The sequence below is a fragment of the Mya arenaria genome, chromosome 11 (genome assembly GCF_026914265.1).
Source record: "Mya arenaria isolate MELC-2E11 chromosome 11, ASM2691426v1".
NCBI lineage: Eukaryota > Metazoa > Mollusca > Bivalvia > Myida > Myidae > Mya > Mya arenaria.
The window spans coordinates 27,394,571-27,413,664 of record NC_069132.1 but is presented as its reverse complement, the minus strand read 5'-3'; the positions used below and the strand labels follow the sequence as shown (position 1 = coordinate 27,413,664).

The window sequence follows — 19,094 nt, the reverse complement described above, 5'->3', positions numbered from 1 at the left end:
TTATTTCGATGTTTTTGTGCTCCCGAAAGTCGGTCGTTATTTCTTTATAGGTGATTGTGTATTAAGACATCACTGATTTCGTCTTAGGTCGGACTTGTTTTGAGTTATTAAAGATTGCTTTTACAAAATTGATTTACAGGCCCATATATATTTGTGTTGGACATGTTATGTTTAGGGTCTGTGCGCTGAAACATGGGCTCGAACAGACGTGTTTGTTGATTGAATGATTTGCTTTTTTAATCAGAAGCCACGGAAACGTTGTGATCCTCTAATAAACGACCAAAACACACGATAACTCTTTTTCGAACTGCTAAATAATTATTTTAGATATCATTTGGGTAAACATTGTATATGATCTTCATATATAATTTACTATAATTATTGTTTGCTGTTGATTTTTATTTAATAATCCGACAACGATTCCTTGTCTATTCTGCTGGACTATGTTCATTAATCCAATTCATACCATCCCTATTATAATTAACAAAATTAATGAGAATCCTATGTATATACGTTTCTGAAATGATAAGCAAGGTATGGTTACCTTCAAACTGTCAACAAACATGTCGCCTATGAGTTTACTTATTGTATATAATGACAAAGCTAAATCTCAACCATGCCAGTTTATTCAACGAGAACCATCTAATGAAAAGAGTCTTTATGTGATTGAACGTGATTCTCGACCATTTCCGGTGTGTGTTCGTTTCATCTTGTTGCACCGAAGCTTAACTTATCTTTAATCTATCTAGCACCATGTAAATGTCTTTGTCCTCCCACTGCCTCACCAACACAAATGTCGACTCCTCTTCAATAGCCGTATCACATCAAACCTTAAGGTTAAGTTGGTTAATCATGTTTATAGTCGATCAGAGGTTAGTCCTGTGTTAACGATTTGCTGCATGACTTGCAGCAGTATTTCTGGTAGCGTTCCATGGTGCACAGTTTTGGAGAGGCTTTAACAATGAAGCGGCATCGAGTGGGTTCAAATGGGCAATCGGCTGAAATAATTCAAGATTCGATTCTATAATAACTAAACCTAATGAACAACATAGCCCGTACCAATATAGTACAACTTAATAATACAATGGAAAATGCAGGGACAAGGCCATTAGTCGAAAATTAAAAATAAATCCAGAAGTCTGATCTTCAGTTAATCCATCTATTATAAACAGCAATGCCAAAAATAATTAAAGCAACGTAATGCTTGGACTGCCCCCTTTCAGTAAAAACAATAGGTACTTAAATTGTTGAAATTGATATTCAACATTCAAATATTCATCTTTAGACACCTGAATACTCTAACTTCAATTTAAAGTAAATGATCAATAGTATGCCTTTATTTTAGATATAGCACGGAGTATGATACGCACTATATGTATGTAAGTAAAAACAGTTTATGTTTCATATCAGGGCTCATTTGATCTAACCAAAGTTTATATATCAATTGATGCCATTTTAGGTGGCCGCCTATTCCCGACGCAAACACTACATAGAAGTATTGTGATAGCTGGAATCGATGGCATACACATTACCATAAGTCATTACAAAAAAACTGATATTCACTTGGAACTTTCTTCACATGTTGCCAGATAAAATAGACAAAGATAGCAACGACCTCTCGGGCTCGCGCTTGAAATTTAAGAATGTCTTTTGATTTTGTTTCAAATTTAAGACAAAATGGGATAATACGCACTGTTTCTGTATAAGGAGCTGGCATCAACACGCACTGACTGGAATGGGGATACAAAAGTCCTTCTCAGAGCGACACATTTACCCATCTCGCAGTGCTTAAATACGTACAGACATATTTGAAAAGTATACTGATGAAATACAGACACATATTGCGCAGCGTTGGAAACACGTGCTTCATATTACTGAGTGAAGGACTTTCGGGGATATTTTGAGCGTCGTAGAAACTCAACAATTGCTTCACAGCAGATAATATCTTAATATAAACATACATATAAAAGCTGAACACACCTACTTTATTTCGAAAGTTTACCTTAAAATTAATTTTAAAACTTACAACATCATGCTCTTCTTTAATAGTCTTGGCTTTGATAGTTTTCAACATCATACCTTTCCTGTCCCGCAAGTCGTACCAGGAAGGGCTACGAGTCTGTTGGAAGTAAGACACATGTTACCTGGACTGGTACACCATAGTCTCTCACACACCGTCTCGAGGCGAGAACCAGTCTGAAATTTAAAATGGCCCGAATTGAAATGGGTACACTATAGTATCTCATGACGTGAACCAAATATACTTTTACGTTAGTTGGGACATATGTACAATAGGATTGCAAATCGTTGTTTTGCAGACACCATTAAAATTTGAGTAAGAAAAAGCCTTAAAATATAATTGATATAAATAAATTCCTTTTAGCTATTTAGTTAAAGGTTGGAATGTATGTATATTGTACTACGCAAAGCCCAAGAAAATTAATAACATTATTATTATCCCTGATTTGTTATTTAAGGAACGCATCATACGAAATTCTAATTAGAATTTTCACTTAATTGTCATTGTAGCAATTTTATAATGAAACTAACCTATCTTACTCGATTGCGCAATGAAAATCATGTACAGATGTTTTAACGTCATGTTTGACCTTCTCAAAACATGCAGTTTTATGACCTACTTTTTGAAAAGTGGATAGAGCTCAAACTATTATGAAATCACCATAAGGAGAATAGTTATGTAGTAAATTAACCCGTTCCAAAAGCGTTTGTTTAAATTACGTTTCCCGCAACTACTGATGGATGGTGCTGTTGCTATATATATATTAGTTGTATCTATTTTGGAAAGCATATTCGTTACTTAATGTCAGTTTTACAGCGATGGACGTCATCTGATGTTAAATGTCTCTCACCCGCCGAGTCAATGTTGAATCAATCTGGTAGATTGAGATTACCACTTTACTCATTATAAAACATTGATAGCCGATTTGTTTATGACCGATTTGAAAGGTTGGCACAAAAAGTAAGTCATCTGTTTCATAGTATTAAAATTTGCAGCTTGTGTATAACTGCTAGTAGACAATATTGGTTTGCAATGTGCAACTTTATCCGATGTTAACTTAAAGAAATGAAAAATCTGCTCGTTAACACTCCAGGTCAATCTAATCTATTCAGAGCAATACAGTATTGTATCTCATAGCTCAAAATTTATTTAATTTCTCATTTCATTATCTCGAATTGCTAATTTATGTGCATTGTTACATTTGTGTAAAGGTCCATTTATAGATAATTATCAATCTAATTTAATCCGGAAACTATCCAAAAACACATAACGTGCCCATTCAAGGTATAATGCAAACTCAAAATTGGAGATGGCCACCTTAGTTTTAAGTGTTTTTTAAAATGAAAATGTCACGGAAGTGTCGATAGATGTCGAATTAATATGGTCGTTTCCCACAAATTCATTAGAAAAAAGGCTTTGAAATCAAATACAATTTGGCGGAGTTCTGGAAGGCGATCACTAACCTAACAGAGTCATAACCTCTCTGAAGAAATATTCATCAATTACATATTCTTCTTATTAGTCACATATTAACGTCCTTGTTCTTAACAATTATTAACAGCTGTGATAATCATTCAATATACAATAAAACACTAAGTGTGTGTGTGTGTGTGTAAGCTTATTTACGCTCGCACTTGACCAAGGCCCATTCGACGAGTATTGCGATAAAGTTTTTAGTCATTTAAGTTTTTTGGAGCATAGTACACAGACAGATTGTAGCCCTGGTTAGAGCTACCCTGGTTCTTTAACGTGCATCTGTGTAAAACACTCACACGGGACCCCCATTTAACGTCCCTCCCGGAAGATGATTAGTATTTTCTTAATGTTGCGGCGGGGAAACGAATCTGCTAGACCACATATCCGCCACAAAAACAGTTAGCTTGCAAAAAAGTCTGTAATATAGGTGAATAGCACGTTCTACTCATTATAATTAATTATTACTAACGAAAACCTAACACACCCATAGCTTTGTAACTAATTGATATGTTTCAGTTTTATAAACTGTTCAAATTGAGGAAAAAAACAAATTATAAAATCGCCCGAAAGTGTTTATAAATAGCTTATTGTAAACCTCCAGACAATTGAACCACTCTTCCCAAGTTTAATGTAATAACCAATTTCAATTCTATAGATTACGTTACAAACATTCTTTGTTGTTTCGGCTTTACCCATGGCAAGCAAAATATGAAATTGGGAAAATAACCATAAGTGAAAATTTATAGCCATTTAAAAGCCTCATGAAAACGGACATTGTACCGATTTCACACAGTGCAAATTCATAGCCGTTACCGAATCTGAAAAAAGATAATGATTCTATTTTGAGCCATACCGTAGCATATTAAAATGACAATCCGAGTAGTCGAAAATTCAAAAATTAAACCTGTTTACAGGCACACGTTAATGGCACATAGGACAATGAACTCTGCTTAAGCCTCTATCTTTGGCCGCTTTCAAGCTGGGCTAAAACGCAGGCTAAGTGCTATCAGGGCCTCGGGATGATACGAAGGGCATAGTGCTATATATGGAACTTGCCATACACCAGTAAAAATCAATCGATATATATATATACTCGATTATAACATTGCACCCATTTATCTTAAGTTATTAAGTATGAAAAACATGTGTGTACTCACATCACAGAACTGAGAGGTCTCTGAAATAGCGAGCTGACATTGTTCATTCGCATCGAAAACTTTCCCTGGGGGGTCACGTTTCATGTTGTACGTTAAAAGCTTCCTTGGACTATTAAGGAGGCAACTCGCTCTCGGTGATCTGAAAAGTGAAACACTCTTTGTACTGCAATTTAATAACGTGATCATGCCTTTTATTTAATTTCTTTATAGCTCATAGCGAAGGAAGTGCACTATATATAGCGTATAAAAATAAACAGAGTTCGTAATTTGTAATTTCTTCATTCAAACAAAGGCAACACAATAGAATATTATACAATATGGTCTCTGAATGGTTGTGAGTAAATTAATATGAAAATCAAAACAGCTAAACATTTCTCACGATACTCAGAATACTTAGTTAAATGTGTATCCTTCATCTAAATTAACGTCCCCATTCGACTATAAAAGTCTTACTCCAGGCTTCAAATAGCAAATTGCATCAATGTTTTAAAGGAGATTCACATATAGTTTCAACGTCTAAGTTCCAATCCCGGTTTTTATAACAAAACAATGAATATATAAGCCTTAAAAACGATTGTGAAAGGTTTGCAGAAACACATCCATTTTGTAAGGATTGTGAAGACCTAGCTGTAATTCAGTCCATACTCTTATAAACTTAACATGAAAAAGAACTCATACAAGCAATTATAATGCTTGTCTTCCAATTCATTCCGGCATATCATGTACGATATTTGTTTTGTACATTGTGCGTTTATTTATGTATTTTATTTAAATTAATAGATGTGTTTAAACTTATGACTACAAGATCAGATACCTTGAAATGAATCTCTGTTTATCAAAGGAGGTTGTATTTCAAGACACTAAGCAATAATTAAAAGTGTTAAGAAATGTATACAATTCTGTATGGAGAATACAGATGTACGATTTCTGTGAAAAGGCTTGTTACATCTAGTACCAATTAAACGAGTAACTATCATTCCATGTTTAATAAAAGTTGTAATGTATACTCCGTTTGAACAAGTACTCACTATTATAATTAGAAAATATGATTCCATTTTCGTACCATAAAATGATACCAAACCAATAATGTTGCGATACAATAACTAATTAAGGGAAAGATAAATGTTGGACGTAGTGTACAAATAAACATAATTAGTATCGGTGTTTTTATGAATATTACACCAGTGTGAGAATAATGCTAAACTTGATGTTTACTGCACGAATGTCTTTAGTTGCATCACGGAACATAAGGAGAAGTGGTAAATGTTGGACGACACCGCAGGATTGTCAGAGGTCTGGGGTGCCATGATATTGTTGTTGGCAGCAGGGCATGCGTAGTTGTTTCCAACACCATCGTGATCAACTCCTAAACTGAAATGTGTTAAACGTGTGCAACGTGTTACCGCTAAATTTAAAACGTAAAATCCATATTTACTAAGATCCCATGCCTTATCTTAAATGATAATTTACTTGTGAATGGTCAAGTGGTATGTCTTTTAAGTTGAACATTTTACTAACTAACTGCAGACATTATTTGCTGCTGAAGAATATATGAACAATTGAGATTATATAATAAATATTTCATATTTCTCCCATATCTTGCCCTATGTTATACTTGCCCTGTAATGTATTTATAGATATGTCATGTTTGCCATGTAATGTATTAATAGATATGTCATGTTTGCCCTGTGATGTATTTATTTATATATGTCATCTCTGCCCTGTGATGTATTTATAGATATGTCATGTTTGCCCTGTGATGTATTTATAGATATGTCATGTTTGCCCTATGATGTATTTAAAGTAAGTCATACTTCACTGTGATGTATTTACCTATGTTTTTCTTGCCTTGTGATGTATTTACCTATGAGCCAATTCGTGAGCAATAACTCCAGCAGAAACAAAATCCCCTTCGTCCTGGACAATGGACGCGGACTTGCCAGAAGCCACTTCGCACATAGTGCCAATGTAGGCGTAACCTAAAATACACACACTATATGTTATCAAGTTAAAGTGTTTGTAAAAAAGAAATGTGTATTGCAGTTATCCAAATGAATGAAATGAAAATAAGATACTTTAAGATATTGTAAAACATTTGTTTTCATAATACTAATACCACCATATTTAGTAAAACAAAACGCCGCAAAGAAATCAATAGTTTATTCAGAACTTTTTATCTTTATTTTTTAAATGATAAATATTTCAATGTTCGATTACTAATTTAAGTAACGATGTTTTTTTCGAAAGCTGCGAACTTATTGCCGAATATAGAACATGTTTCGAATCAACGTTTTTGGAGAAATTTTTTATTCGTCTTACCCTCAGCTTTTCTCCTCTTTTTGCTCAAAATGTAACTGAAATACAAACTTAATATGTATTTACATAATCAACTCGGGATAAGGAGACAACAACAAATCGAATACCTATACCATTATCTTTCATTTTTGTTTATTCGTTCTAACTACGTTTCAAGTTCCATTTTATCCAAATATCTATATTAGAACATATGGCATGAAATAAACAATTCAAGCAGATATATTCAAACAAAATAAACACATAAGTAACATTGTTAAATATTCTACATCCAGTTTTACATAATACATTTGTTGAATTAAGATTGTTTTACAAATGCGGGAGAATTTTAACAATTTTGTTTTATTATCACCTTCCAACATCAATGAAAATGAATGCGGTCATCAGCTATTTGGCATATACTTTGGCGCATCACCATGAACACAAACTACGAAAGAGACGGGCTCATACCCGCGCAAAGCATCCGTACATGTACAGTTTGAATTGGTTTTGCTGCCTCAACCAACCAATTAAAGCATAGTTTTAAACTACGTCATTTCCAAGAACAGCAACGTTACAAATGAAACCCTTTGAAGTGCAAAAAAACTAACTGTTAAAAACGGATTTTGTGACGGTACAATTTATCCTCGCTGTTAAATGACAGTGTTAGGGTGATTGTACTTAACTGACAGATGAATACTCTTTGCTTAATTCGTTTCCAAGCAGTATTTAACCTTTTTCAATATGGTAGATTATGATTTTAAGTACTTGAATAATCGATCTCACATAGTTTGATACTTTGTAATAAAGAAATGTAAATAATAGTTTTAGTGCACTTGTAAAATATTTCGAACACACACGGCTATGGTATTCCATGTTGTCAACTTGATAATAGTTATATGAATGTATATAATATATCGCACAAACAATTATACCTTGACATAAATACAGCATGATCATATTTGGGAAGGATCTTTCTGGAACGTTTCAGCCATCTTTGAAACCTTTTCAACGCCCTGGTAGCGCTAACCACATGATTTCCAGACGTCTCCGACCAGCGAGTCATGCCTTCGAACCAGGCTATCTCACGTCGCGTCTAAAGTAAATAGGTAATACATGGTATGGATTGACAAGTTTACGATTATCCATGTAAATAATGTAAATAATACAATGAAAACTACAGGGACAAGCCCAGTATTCGAAACATCAAAAAATAAACCATGTTTTGTGTTGTTTTTTCCTTTAACTAGTTCATACCCCAAGAAAAATCGGGTTTTGCTGTCTGTTTCCAAGGCGATGACCCCAAACATGTAGTGATATGGGTTGTTAGTACATTGTGTGCCCCTCGCCTTGAACAATTAAGTGTCTGTTGGTCCTCAGATTAATGCTTTTAAACAGGGTTTGGCTCCTGTGCATGTTGCTGTATTTTACATTGTTATATGTTTCTCATCTATATGAACGGAAGTGTATCTAAGTGGTTATATTCTTATCTTTTAATCAATATGTATATGAATAACTACAGAAACAAGCACAGTTATCGAACTTTTAAACATAAACCCCGTTTAATGACACAGGGTCAACGCCAAATACATAGGACACAAAACAAACAATAACCAACAACATGGTAAAAACTGATAACATTTGAAAACTTCCTAACCGGTTATATTTATACACGCTTTAAATGTAGTTATACAACATAACTGTGAATGTTATAAATATGCAATACCTTTGCAGTAAGTATATCACAGACGTGAACACGAATAGAGAAACCAGTGTCTTGAATATTTTCAAATCTCTGGTTGACCTGAAAAAAAAGTTTTACAATTAATCAGCACTTAGTAGGACGTTGAAATGGTCACATGGTTTGTAAAAGAAAGAAGGTAACTGTTAATAGTTTTTTTGTTAGTAACATTTTGATTTCTGACCACGGTTTGTAGTAAAATTGCATTTATGTTATCACAGGTCAAAATTTAAATCATGAGCAACAAGCGTGGTTATGATTCGAAAAAAATGACCAAGTAAGGGAGAGAATAATGTAAATAAAGTTTATCTTTGACAGTTTATGGGCCATAAGTACAGAGTAAATAAAGTTATCTGGCTGTGGGTCGAACTGACGACGCGCGATGAGCACGGACGCCGAAGCCGTACCCTATGAGTCTGCCATGCTACGGAGGCGACATAAAAGGTCAGGCGGCAGTTGATTCATATCATAAGTGTTTGATTAATTTCATTCACCTCTGTGTCTTACCCAATTTGCCGGCTGATCGATGCATCAGTTAACGCTTTTGATTTGGCGTAAATGTATTGTTTTTTTAAACTAGTAAAATATTTCTGAACTTCATTTTTTCTGTTATTTACAAATGTCAAAAGTCAAAGAATGTAATTCAGGTTTCCATTCAATAATATACTTTTTACATTAAAGACATATAATTCTATTTTCATTTCAAAATATCCCAATAAAAAAACAAGATGCATTTGTTATTCTGAACTTGTCAAATTGTTTTCATTTGCCATGTTAAACATTTGATATTTACATGAAAGACATGCAATATTATTAAATTTTCAAATGATTCCAATAATAGATAGCATACTTTAGATGCTATTTCAAGCTCTGCCATAAAGAATTCCTTGTCTATAAAACATCATTAACGCCAAGCCTTTAATCTAGAGACTAACTATGTATATACATTTAAAGCACCCTCACTTTTTGAAAGCCCATCAGGTGTGAAAATGAATCAAATATAAAATATAATATTTTCGAAACATTATTAATCATTTTCATGATAATATAAATTTTGTAAATAACAAAACAACAAAGTCAAATTGTTTAAAAAGGCATTGTTCAGGAACAGGATTCGAGCCCGTGAATTCGAAATTAATAGCCGCTGGACCACTGAGACATCAATATGTATCATGTGTTATGTAACAAAATAAACACAACTTATGATCCTATCGGAATGTGTCAATATTGAAACACGTTGTCAATATTCAAAATGTTATGTATAACGTTTTAGGCTAAGTGAATATACTTTAGAACACAGCTATCTTCGTGATCTCCTTTGTGTAGATGTAGAAGGCAACCCGTATATATTATTTGTGTGAATATAGCAAATATATTCTATCCAAAGCTTTAACTCACAAAGTTTGCTAACAATCATAGTCACACTTTTGTAGACCTAGGTCGATAAACTTCAATGGTGTATGGCAGTTTATTTGGAAACCTTTCCTAACCAACCGTTAATTAAAGATTCCTGGCAATACGACATATAAACGCCAATCTCCTTCGTTGATCCTTTCCAAGATAGAATGTTTCATGTACCAATTAATTAATCAGATAGCCAGCCGCACCGACAGGCCCCACCTTTTGTTTTCATTCAAATGAAGAGCAAGATCGTTGTTAAAAATAATGTGTTGTTTCATTTTTAAAGACACTGGTCTTAAGTATAAGTCACATTTTGCATGTAATAAAAGCAAAGTTTTCTTTCTTATTTCTTTTCATCGTAATTTTCCATATGTAATTGTTGTTTATCTATTATTGAACCAGCCTATCTTCAGGAATAAATGGCACTTGATATATAATTCATCCAAATGCATACATATTTGATAGTTCTTAATATAAAAGTGAAGCTTTTTCACTTTTATATTAAGATTTATCAAATATGTATGCATTTTCGATTTGGTAAATTAAATTTTCAAACAAATGTCGATCAGTTTAAAGATCTGAATAACGACCGTAAGCGGAAAGGTGTAAAGAAAAATGGGAATACTTGCAATCATGAGATCAGTATTAAATAATTTCTAAGTAAAGTGTTTATCAGCATCAGATCGTATGTTACAGTTTGGATGGAAAGGTTCTAGATTGGTCAAGCAGTTCCGGTGAATTTGGCCGTGCTGGAAAATTACGTCTGGTACTACCATTGCCAGATTTAAGTCATGCACAGCAACGCGCCACCTATAAATTATTTTATTATATAGTTTATGAAACTTAAATTACGGCATTTCAACAAAGCGCGATCGAATATATATTTCTTCATGAAATATATCAAAATAAAAACAATTATCGTCAAAAAACGCAATTTGTGTAGGATTTAGTTCGCGTCCACGGTTTGTTTTTTTCGATCCGGACTGGAAACACATGATAAATATGATTATTCATGTTCGATATCGTGAATAAAACAGTATTAAACTTAAATTAACTTACCAATTCTATGAGAATACTAAGGTACTGGTACAATTTGGATTTTGCAATTTCAGCAGAATAACCACTATTTGAAAGATATCGCATATAAATGGATCGGTCAACGACAATCATCAATTCTATATCAGCTTTCACTGGATCGACCCGTTTAATCAAGCGTGAAAACAGATCTGAAAAGTGAAAACAAACATCAGTAGAGCATGGAGCTATAAATGGCTACGATAATGTATATCTGCAACACGAACTACTTACAAATAAGTCACAAGCCGTCAAACTCGTATATGGCTAGCAATACAAGCTGTTTCTTGTGAAAGAATATTAGACAAATTGGCTGCTGTTAAGCTCGACTCTCTTCATGAATCAAATGGGGAAATATATGGGACTAAAAACAAAGTATTCTGAACATAAATTGATATCAATAATATATTTTGTAATACGAAAATATATTAACCGATGTCTTATATTACTATTTGCGAACGAACTTCGTGTTTCAAATTTTGAAGCATCAAATGATCGTGGCTTTAACTACGCACCAAATACATGCACAGTTTGTGTTGTTTTTAATTGAACTGTCTAAATACATAACGCCCGCAAGAATGGCGTGGTGAAACTAAACCGTCTTTAAAAGGTTGAACTGACTTTTCAAATATTAAGAGTGGTTCAAAAAGCGTATACTTTCCTCTTATGCACCAGTCAATTGTAACCACGCCCCCCCCCCCAGGTCCGGGGGTATACCGGGGATAGCCGGGGAAAAGGGCCGTGTTCTTACATTCCAGGTGCCCCCGCAGGGCCGGGTGACCGCGGTGGTTTTGTCATAGCGCCAAATTTAGCGGAGATTGGGCCTTATATAGAGTCTCTGGGTGTGGGGGTATTTGGCCGGGGTTTAACCATCAGTTCGTCCCCGCAGGGTTACAAATTACTGGTGCATTATTCATACATATTGTGATGTATGTTTGCAAAGCACATGCATTTGCTGATAGTTTGAATACTGAGTTTGATAGTTCTCGGGCATATACACTTAAATGCATTGAAACAATTAATTTCAAAACCTGCCTTATTCAGCTTGATACCCATTGTTGTAAATATAGTTTTTTTCATAAAGAATAAGCAAGGGTTAAGGTACCAAATTTATTCATTTTTTTTGGTTGCCCACCATAACAATCATGACCGTTTCTAAAGACAAGTACTAAAATCCGTAGTCGGTCAGGAAATTTTATAGTAATGTTCATTAGTTCAATTTGATAAGTTGAATTGAAATGATGCTGAATTTCATTTCTAGGTAGTTCTTATTTGGTTATTCATATTTTTCTTATTAAGGATTAACTTCATGGAAAACAGTATTCGTATGGTAAAGATTTCCATTTTAATAAATGTACGTGATGGTTAAAACCATTGCAAAGATAATTGAGATTGACATTGCTAAAGAATCGTTCATATTATCATCTTTCAATTAACGAAGATAGCTCGAATAACAAGTGACAACATTAACGTGTGATATCTGGTTAAGTGTTTAGTGATTCAACTAATATCATATTATCATTTATCGTAACATCACTATATGTATAATGCTTCTCTTTTATACCAATATATGATTGATTAGTATACAAATGGACGAGTATAAACTTACAAAAACGGTATAATGCTGTGAACAATTAGTGCAATTAGTACGTATAATCGGAACTGTCAGAACACCAGTTTATATGACGGATCTTACATGGTCGGGAGACAGGGTTCAAACTTGGAACAGTTGTGGAACTCGGTGCAGTTGCATTGTGTTTAGCCAAAAAGCTAAATATCACAGACAAAGCAAGCTTCTGAAATAGATGATTTGCAGTTGGCTGCCAGTCAATCTGAAAAACAACATGGTCATACTATCAATGTAATGATGATGAAAAAAATATTGTTTATATATATATATTTACATAATTATTTACATAATTATAAACTTGACATTATATTTGTCTTTCTAAATGTCAAAATACTTGTCAAATTGTCAATGTGCATGTTTTGTTTTTGTTTTGGTTAACTCGCTCAATTACTAACATACCTTTTGAACTGAAGTATTATAGGAGAAGTTACGCTGGTATTTCTTTCTTTGATGTCCATCAAAATGCGCTGTGTTACCAAAGTCCCCAAAGTTTGTTTTCAAAACATTAACGAAACGTTGGCTTCCTTGAAAACTCGTTTCGTCTCTCTTTAAGTAGTGTTGGCTAGTAAAATAAGGCATATATTTATGGGCAATAGCGTCGTGCTCCTTTAAAATTTCTGCAACAGCAGACTTCAGCATGAGGAGTTTATTGAAGTGGTTGCTCCTGAAGACCTGTTTTCGAGGCGAGGGTTCTGTAAGGAAATTGCCAAGGAGTAACTGCAGGCCCGAATTGTTTGCAAGAAATGCGTCAAGGTCTCCTCTCAAACGTGTCACGTCTTGAATGATAAAGTAATAGCAACATAATATTAATCGTATTTAACATGTAAATTCGTTTTTTTTTCTTGCTGAATATGTCAACTCCCTAACTTCATTTATTCTATGAAGGCTTTAGGAACAAGCACAGCAATCCAAATTAAAACGACCTTGTTTAATTGCAAGGATAAAGGTCAAACAGGCAATCAACAAATAACACACAAGACAAGGAATACAATCAACTGACTACCAAGCGCATGAAAAACTATTCGCATGTTAATTTAACATATTTCAACAGTTATTTTTACTCTTACGTAACGAACACAATGGTCACATATATGGAACGAGCTTATAGATGCTTATTTTTGTATGGCGAGATGCTTTGTTCCATACGTCAAATAAAATTATTTTTGGTTCAGTAATAATGTACACAAATTTTGCGGATAGGCTTATATGTTTGTCATCTACATCGTTATCTAAAGATGGACTCTTACTCCCAAATAAGATGTACCACTTTTTTTTAATTTACTGAAAAGGATGAATAAATATCTAAAACAATGGTTCTTATGAAGGATACCTGTTTAATTTGAAAGAAAGGTGCAGAAAACTCGTCATTTCTTCCTTATGAGACGCTAGTTGATCACTGTGAAGCATTTAGCACTCACCAATCAGTTAACATTTGTGCGTTTTCAGCATTCAAATACACGGTTATACTCTTGTTATCATTAATTAATATTTTGCATAAATGCATTCTTTAGTAGGTAGTTAAAGGTTTATCACTCAAAAGTTATGTTTGTAATACATAAGCATGTATTGATTTTAAATACGAGTGTCACTTTAAAAATGGGTAAATGTATGCATCAACTGAAAATATGTTGTTCATTTTGTTCGACGAATCATAATATTATGACTATATTATGTATATTTAGATAACATATGTTACGTTAAAAATATGCCCAAATTTCTTAAATAATGTCACCTTGCTACCAATGAGTTCAATTACCAGTAATGAGCAATACCCCATCATGCATTTTTTTTTTAAACATTTTGTCACAATCTAAATTTTGCCAATGTCTTTTCATTAATGTTTCCGTTTAGACAATGCGTATACTATACTGCCATTGGCAGACCATGAATTGTCACATCTAACGTGACCAAAACATACACACACAAGCTTAAAACCGTCTTCTGCACCTTCACCATCTCCAATTCTCTGATAGACTTCTCCATCTTAAGTAAATTTCATGGGAAAATGGATACAGAAGAGCGATCGGCTTTTATGATACTAGAACATAAGCGAGAGATCCTAGTTTTTCAATATTTGGCGAATTTTATGAATGGCGGAGGAAGCGAAATGCAGAAAATAAAAAAAATGTGTTATTTGCTACGAAAATAATTTTTCCAAACATTCTCTGACAAGTGTCCAGACATGCATGCAGATAAGGGTGCAGCACGGAAGAGTGCTAGATCTGATCTTAATCGAAATGATTTCTTTATTCTATGCAATGAATATGATGTATATATGCATTGTTCCTGGCTATTGTCGGAACTCACAGCGTAAAATGCGTTATCATTTAATCATCTACTATAAAACATAGAGTAATTAGCTAACGTGGGCAACCGACGATGCACCCCAAACAACAATTCATGTTCTAGTTATGGAATTACACAATTAACAGCTTTATATGATATATTACCTAACTGGCAATCAGACTTTATATTTGTGTAAAGTTATGTTTGTTTTCGGTTGAATCATAGTTAAAAACGGTAATTGGTTGCTATAAACAAGAAAAATGTGTTGGTATTGTTGAAATATAATGATAAATTCTGTGACCGCCCTCTATTAGGTAAGTTATGATGTGATTTAGCATTGTATTTTATGGCTCAAACAGACATTAAAGTTGTTATCAACGGTAAACCTTTAATTAACTAGTGTTCCAAAAACAAATAAATGTCAGCTGGTTTATTTGATTCGCCCACGCATGTTTCAAATCAACGCCTCTCAAAAAAATGGTTAAAACTTACAATTTTTAAAAATACTAATAATAATAATTGAAATAATAATGGTAATAATAATAACTTTTTTTATTTTAAGAAGGTTGTGACACAGTATGGCATCATTATAAAACAATAAAAAAAACATCCTACTTACAATGTGGCCTTTTATAAGTAGAAAAATATTAATACTAATTTGCACAATATTGATACATTTACAAGTAAGGTCAACAAACTGTAGTCTGTATTATAACATTACAATTTATGATTATGTGAAAATTTATAACAAAGTATATTGGAGGTGTAATATGTTACTGACACATAGAAGTCGGATTCTGTATCGTTTGATGTAGAGGTCAAAGTTTAAAGTTAAATATTTTGAATTAATTGAAATTTTAGGAATATGTCTATTTTAATTTCTTCAGGCAAAAGTCGACTGACATTGGCCACAAATAAATATGACTGTTGGTGTAAGCAATATTAACAAGATAGCTTTAAGATTGATGTAAATGTGTTAATTTTGCTTTTAAAAGATGGTGTGGGGTATTGTAACATCATTTGAAAGAATGTTTTACACTTGAAAGTGTATCTTTTTATATCCTAATGTTTCAGAGTGAGCGTTTTGTAAGAAACCATAAGATTGGCTATTAGTCAGATTCACCAATTATATGTGCGGGAGGAACGCGTTTTTGAATTGATTGCGCATTATGGCCCCTCGTGGTCCAGGCAGCCTCTTATCGGGCTTGAGGCTTTGAAAATCAGAATTCGTGTTCTTAAACTACTCTGGAGTTTTAAGCCAATTAAAGTATAAATAACCTTAGACCAGTATTCTATCTATCTATAAGTATCCACTTGATAACTCACAACTATTAAATCTTAAATAATATCTTCAATTTTCACTCCTTTTACACATGTATTATAATATTGTTCATGTTAATAGGTCGTATCTGCAATCCATTAAGTACATGGACAGAGTGAACTGCAAAAGAAAGACTGTTAATAGGTGCGGTATGCAGAAACATTAATTGAACAGAAAGTTACACGTGAACAAATGGCAGCAATGTAACTGTGGTAAGGCCAAAACAATTCTTTAAACCATACTTTTGCCATTGGCCAACAAAACAAAAATTTATTACCCTTTTGTCCTCAGACAGCGGAAAAACTATGCACTGTGTTAGTAAATATCTATATCATGCATTTTTGTTACGATCGAGAACCTAATTATGTTGAGAATTGATATGATATATAGTATACTTCTCTATTGACTATGTCTTTGCTCTTCACGATGATTTGTTTTATATGATTTATTTCATATGTTTTGCATTTTGGCAATAGATGATATGTCCTTTAATTATGTTATGTTATGTTATGTTATGTAACTGTGGTATTAAACTGTTAAGGCCAAACTACAAACTATCTCATTATCGTTTGACAATGACAGTGGAGTCAATACATACAAAGACTTATATGTGTTAATTTAAACGACAAAGATGCCATATTGTTTGGTCTAAAAAAATGTGAGAAGGAAAGGTGTTGCAAAAAATAATTCAACGCGAAATGTACGGGTTACTTGGCGTGCAGGGAATGTTTCGTAACCGCAGGTGAAGAGTATCTCGTAAATGAGTTCAACCAGTCCGAATAACGTAACAAATATGTCCTAATTCCGATTGTATGTTTACGATATGCTTATAATTATATTACAAAATCCACATACAGTGCAGAGGCAGTACCCAAGATGTTAGTGTTTTCGTGTATGTGAGCTGTTCATTTAAAAAAATATTCCTATTTGATCCACCCTTTTCATTTTGTCACAAACTAAATTGTTGTAGCTGTGTTGTAACCTGTTCAATCCCTTCAGTGTCAATGAATAGTCTCATACTATCAAAGTCTGTGGGGTTTTTTATACTTTATACGTTTTCTTTGCTCCGAATAATCTCTCTTTAAAAATGCGCTTACTTTTGAATCTCTCTTATCGAAGTCCACATTTACATATCATGTTAATAAATTATATGTCATGGCTTATGGAAAGATTTAAAAAAAATAGTATGAAAAATAAACTCGTGTTTGATACTTTCAATTTAAAACTACTACCATGCTTCAACAAATAAACACATTTAAGAATGTATTTTGTTTAACAGATGTTTTAAGTAGCTATGAAAACATTTACATTGTTTTTAATAAATTGCGCTTGTTGATTAAATTACAATAATGCTTGAATATAGTTTCCATTTCTATTTAATGTTTAAATAATATTTAAATTTGAAATTTCATCTTGAAAATTGTGAATTCCGAAAAATTATTATTTCCTTTAAGTATTTTATCATACAAAGAACTGGGCTATATTACATGTTTGTGAGGAAATATATTTAGAATAAAAATATTCAAAAATGTTTACAATCGAAATTTGTTAAATACATTTACAAATTATTCTTTAAGTTTATAGAGTTATATAGTTCTCACCAGTATATTTCCCACATTGCATAGCAGGTATAAGAATACATAGAAGTACACAATTATCACTAAGTCCCATTTTTACGAGAACTGCTATTCCAAAATTTGCCCGTAGAAGCCTTCGCTTCACCTATCAACATAGTGGCGTAAGAAATAACAGAAGCTTAATCAGAGATACTGTTATTGGTGTTGGTTCATATATTGGCGCACCATCGAGCCATCGAGTTTCAGAAGAAAACGGTGATGTGCGGCGCCATTGGTTTCAACGTTTTGCGGGGGAGTTGACCATCGCAAACTGGTTGTCGCGGAAGGATTTTTTCCGATATTGGAAATTGTTGTTTTATCAGACATATGATTAATGGAAATTTTAATCAGAATGGGGTAATTATGGAAATAAATAACTTGAAATTACCACTGTTCTTAATAGGTTGCATGAATAACGGTTTTGCTATCTAAATATGGAATTAATTGTTGCTGGATCGTAATTGCTCTTGCGGAAAGTCAGCGGTTTCGAAAAACAGGATATTGCTGTCCTATTACCGCAACATAACAGTTTCCGACTATGTTGTCTTTGATCAGTGAAATGTGGAATACTTAACAGACATTATGAATGGAATCTTTTAATGTTACTTCCTCATTTTATTAAATGTGTTTAATATACTACCTTAATGTGACGTCTTTGTAAGCGCATTTTTGGCGTGCGATTGCAATTCTTAAGTATTTTGAGTACCATTGTCATTTGATATCGAAACTTATATAGCATGCTTTAATGAATTATTGACAATAAAATTATTTGCGCTCCTTTAATTGATTTCCAGTAGTATATCAAAAGAATGATTATGATATTTTATTAATTATATATCAAACTGCAGGTTATTTAGAGCTGAAACTGAGTTTTATATTACCACATCTTAAAATCGTCCCCTATTTGAGCATCGCAAAGGTATAGTTAGTTAATAGAGAGAGCGTATGCATCATATTACAATTCAATACAAGTGATTTGAACTTTTAGAATTATCAGCAACAATAACATATTTTTTACACTTAATAGATATATATATTGTTTTGAACGCCCTCTCGGAATTGTGTGGTTTTCTATTTTAA

General features: G+C 33.2%; 1 protein-coding gene across 1 annotated transcript; it reads right to left on the bottom strand.

Annotated features, from left to right (window-relative positions):
• Positions 1 to 655: 655 nt before the first annotated feature.
• LOC128207329 (disintegrin and metalloproteinase domain-containing protein 7-like) lies at positions 656 to 18,094 on the bottom strand. The gene is made up of 13 exons (XM_052910182.1): positions 18,000 to 18,094; positions 13,191 to 13,567; positions 12,858 to 12,993; positions 11,147 to 11,313; positions 8,672 to 8,749; positions 7,881 to 8,041; positions 6,973 to 7,007; positions 6,518 to 6,632; positions 5,869 to 6,024; positions 4,654 to 4,792; positions 2,080 to 2,196; positions 1,694 to 1,787; positions 656 to 998 (listed from the first exon to the last, which is right to left on the bottom strand). The coding sequence occupies exons 1-13, from the start codon at positions 18,067 to 18,069 to the stop codon at positions 874 to 876; spliced, it is 1,770 nt and encodes a 589-aa protein (XP_052766142.1). The 5' UTR covers positions 18,070 to 18,094; the 3' UTR covers positions 656 to 873.
• Between the last annotated feature and the right edge of the window lie 1,000 nt (positions 18,095 to 19,094).

Excerpts from the sequence above, each read along its gene's own strand:
- LOC128207329 (XM_052910182.1), bottom strand. The coding sequence starts at position 18,069 with ATGGGACTTAGTGATAATTGTGTACTTCTATGTATTCTTATACCTGCT. Across the intron at positions 8,750-11,146 it reads TTAGTATTCTCATAGAATTG|GTCAACCAGAGATTTGAAAA; the intron begins GTAAGTTAATTT and ends CTTTTTTTTCAG. Across the intron at positions 4,793-5,868 it reads CAACTAAAGACATTCGTGCA|ATCACCGAGAGCGAGTTGCC; the intron begins GTAAACATCAAG and ends TTCACTTTTCAG.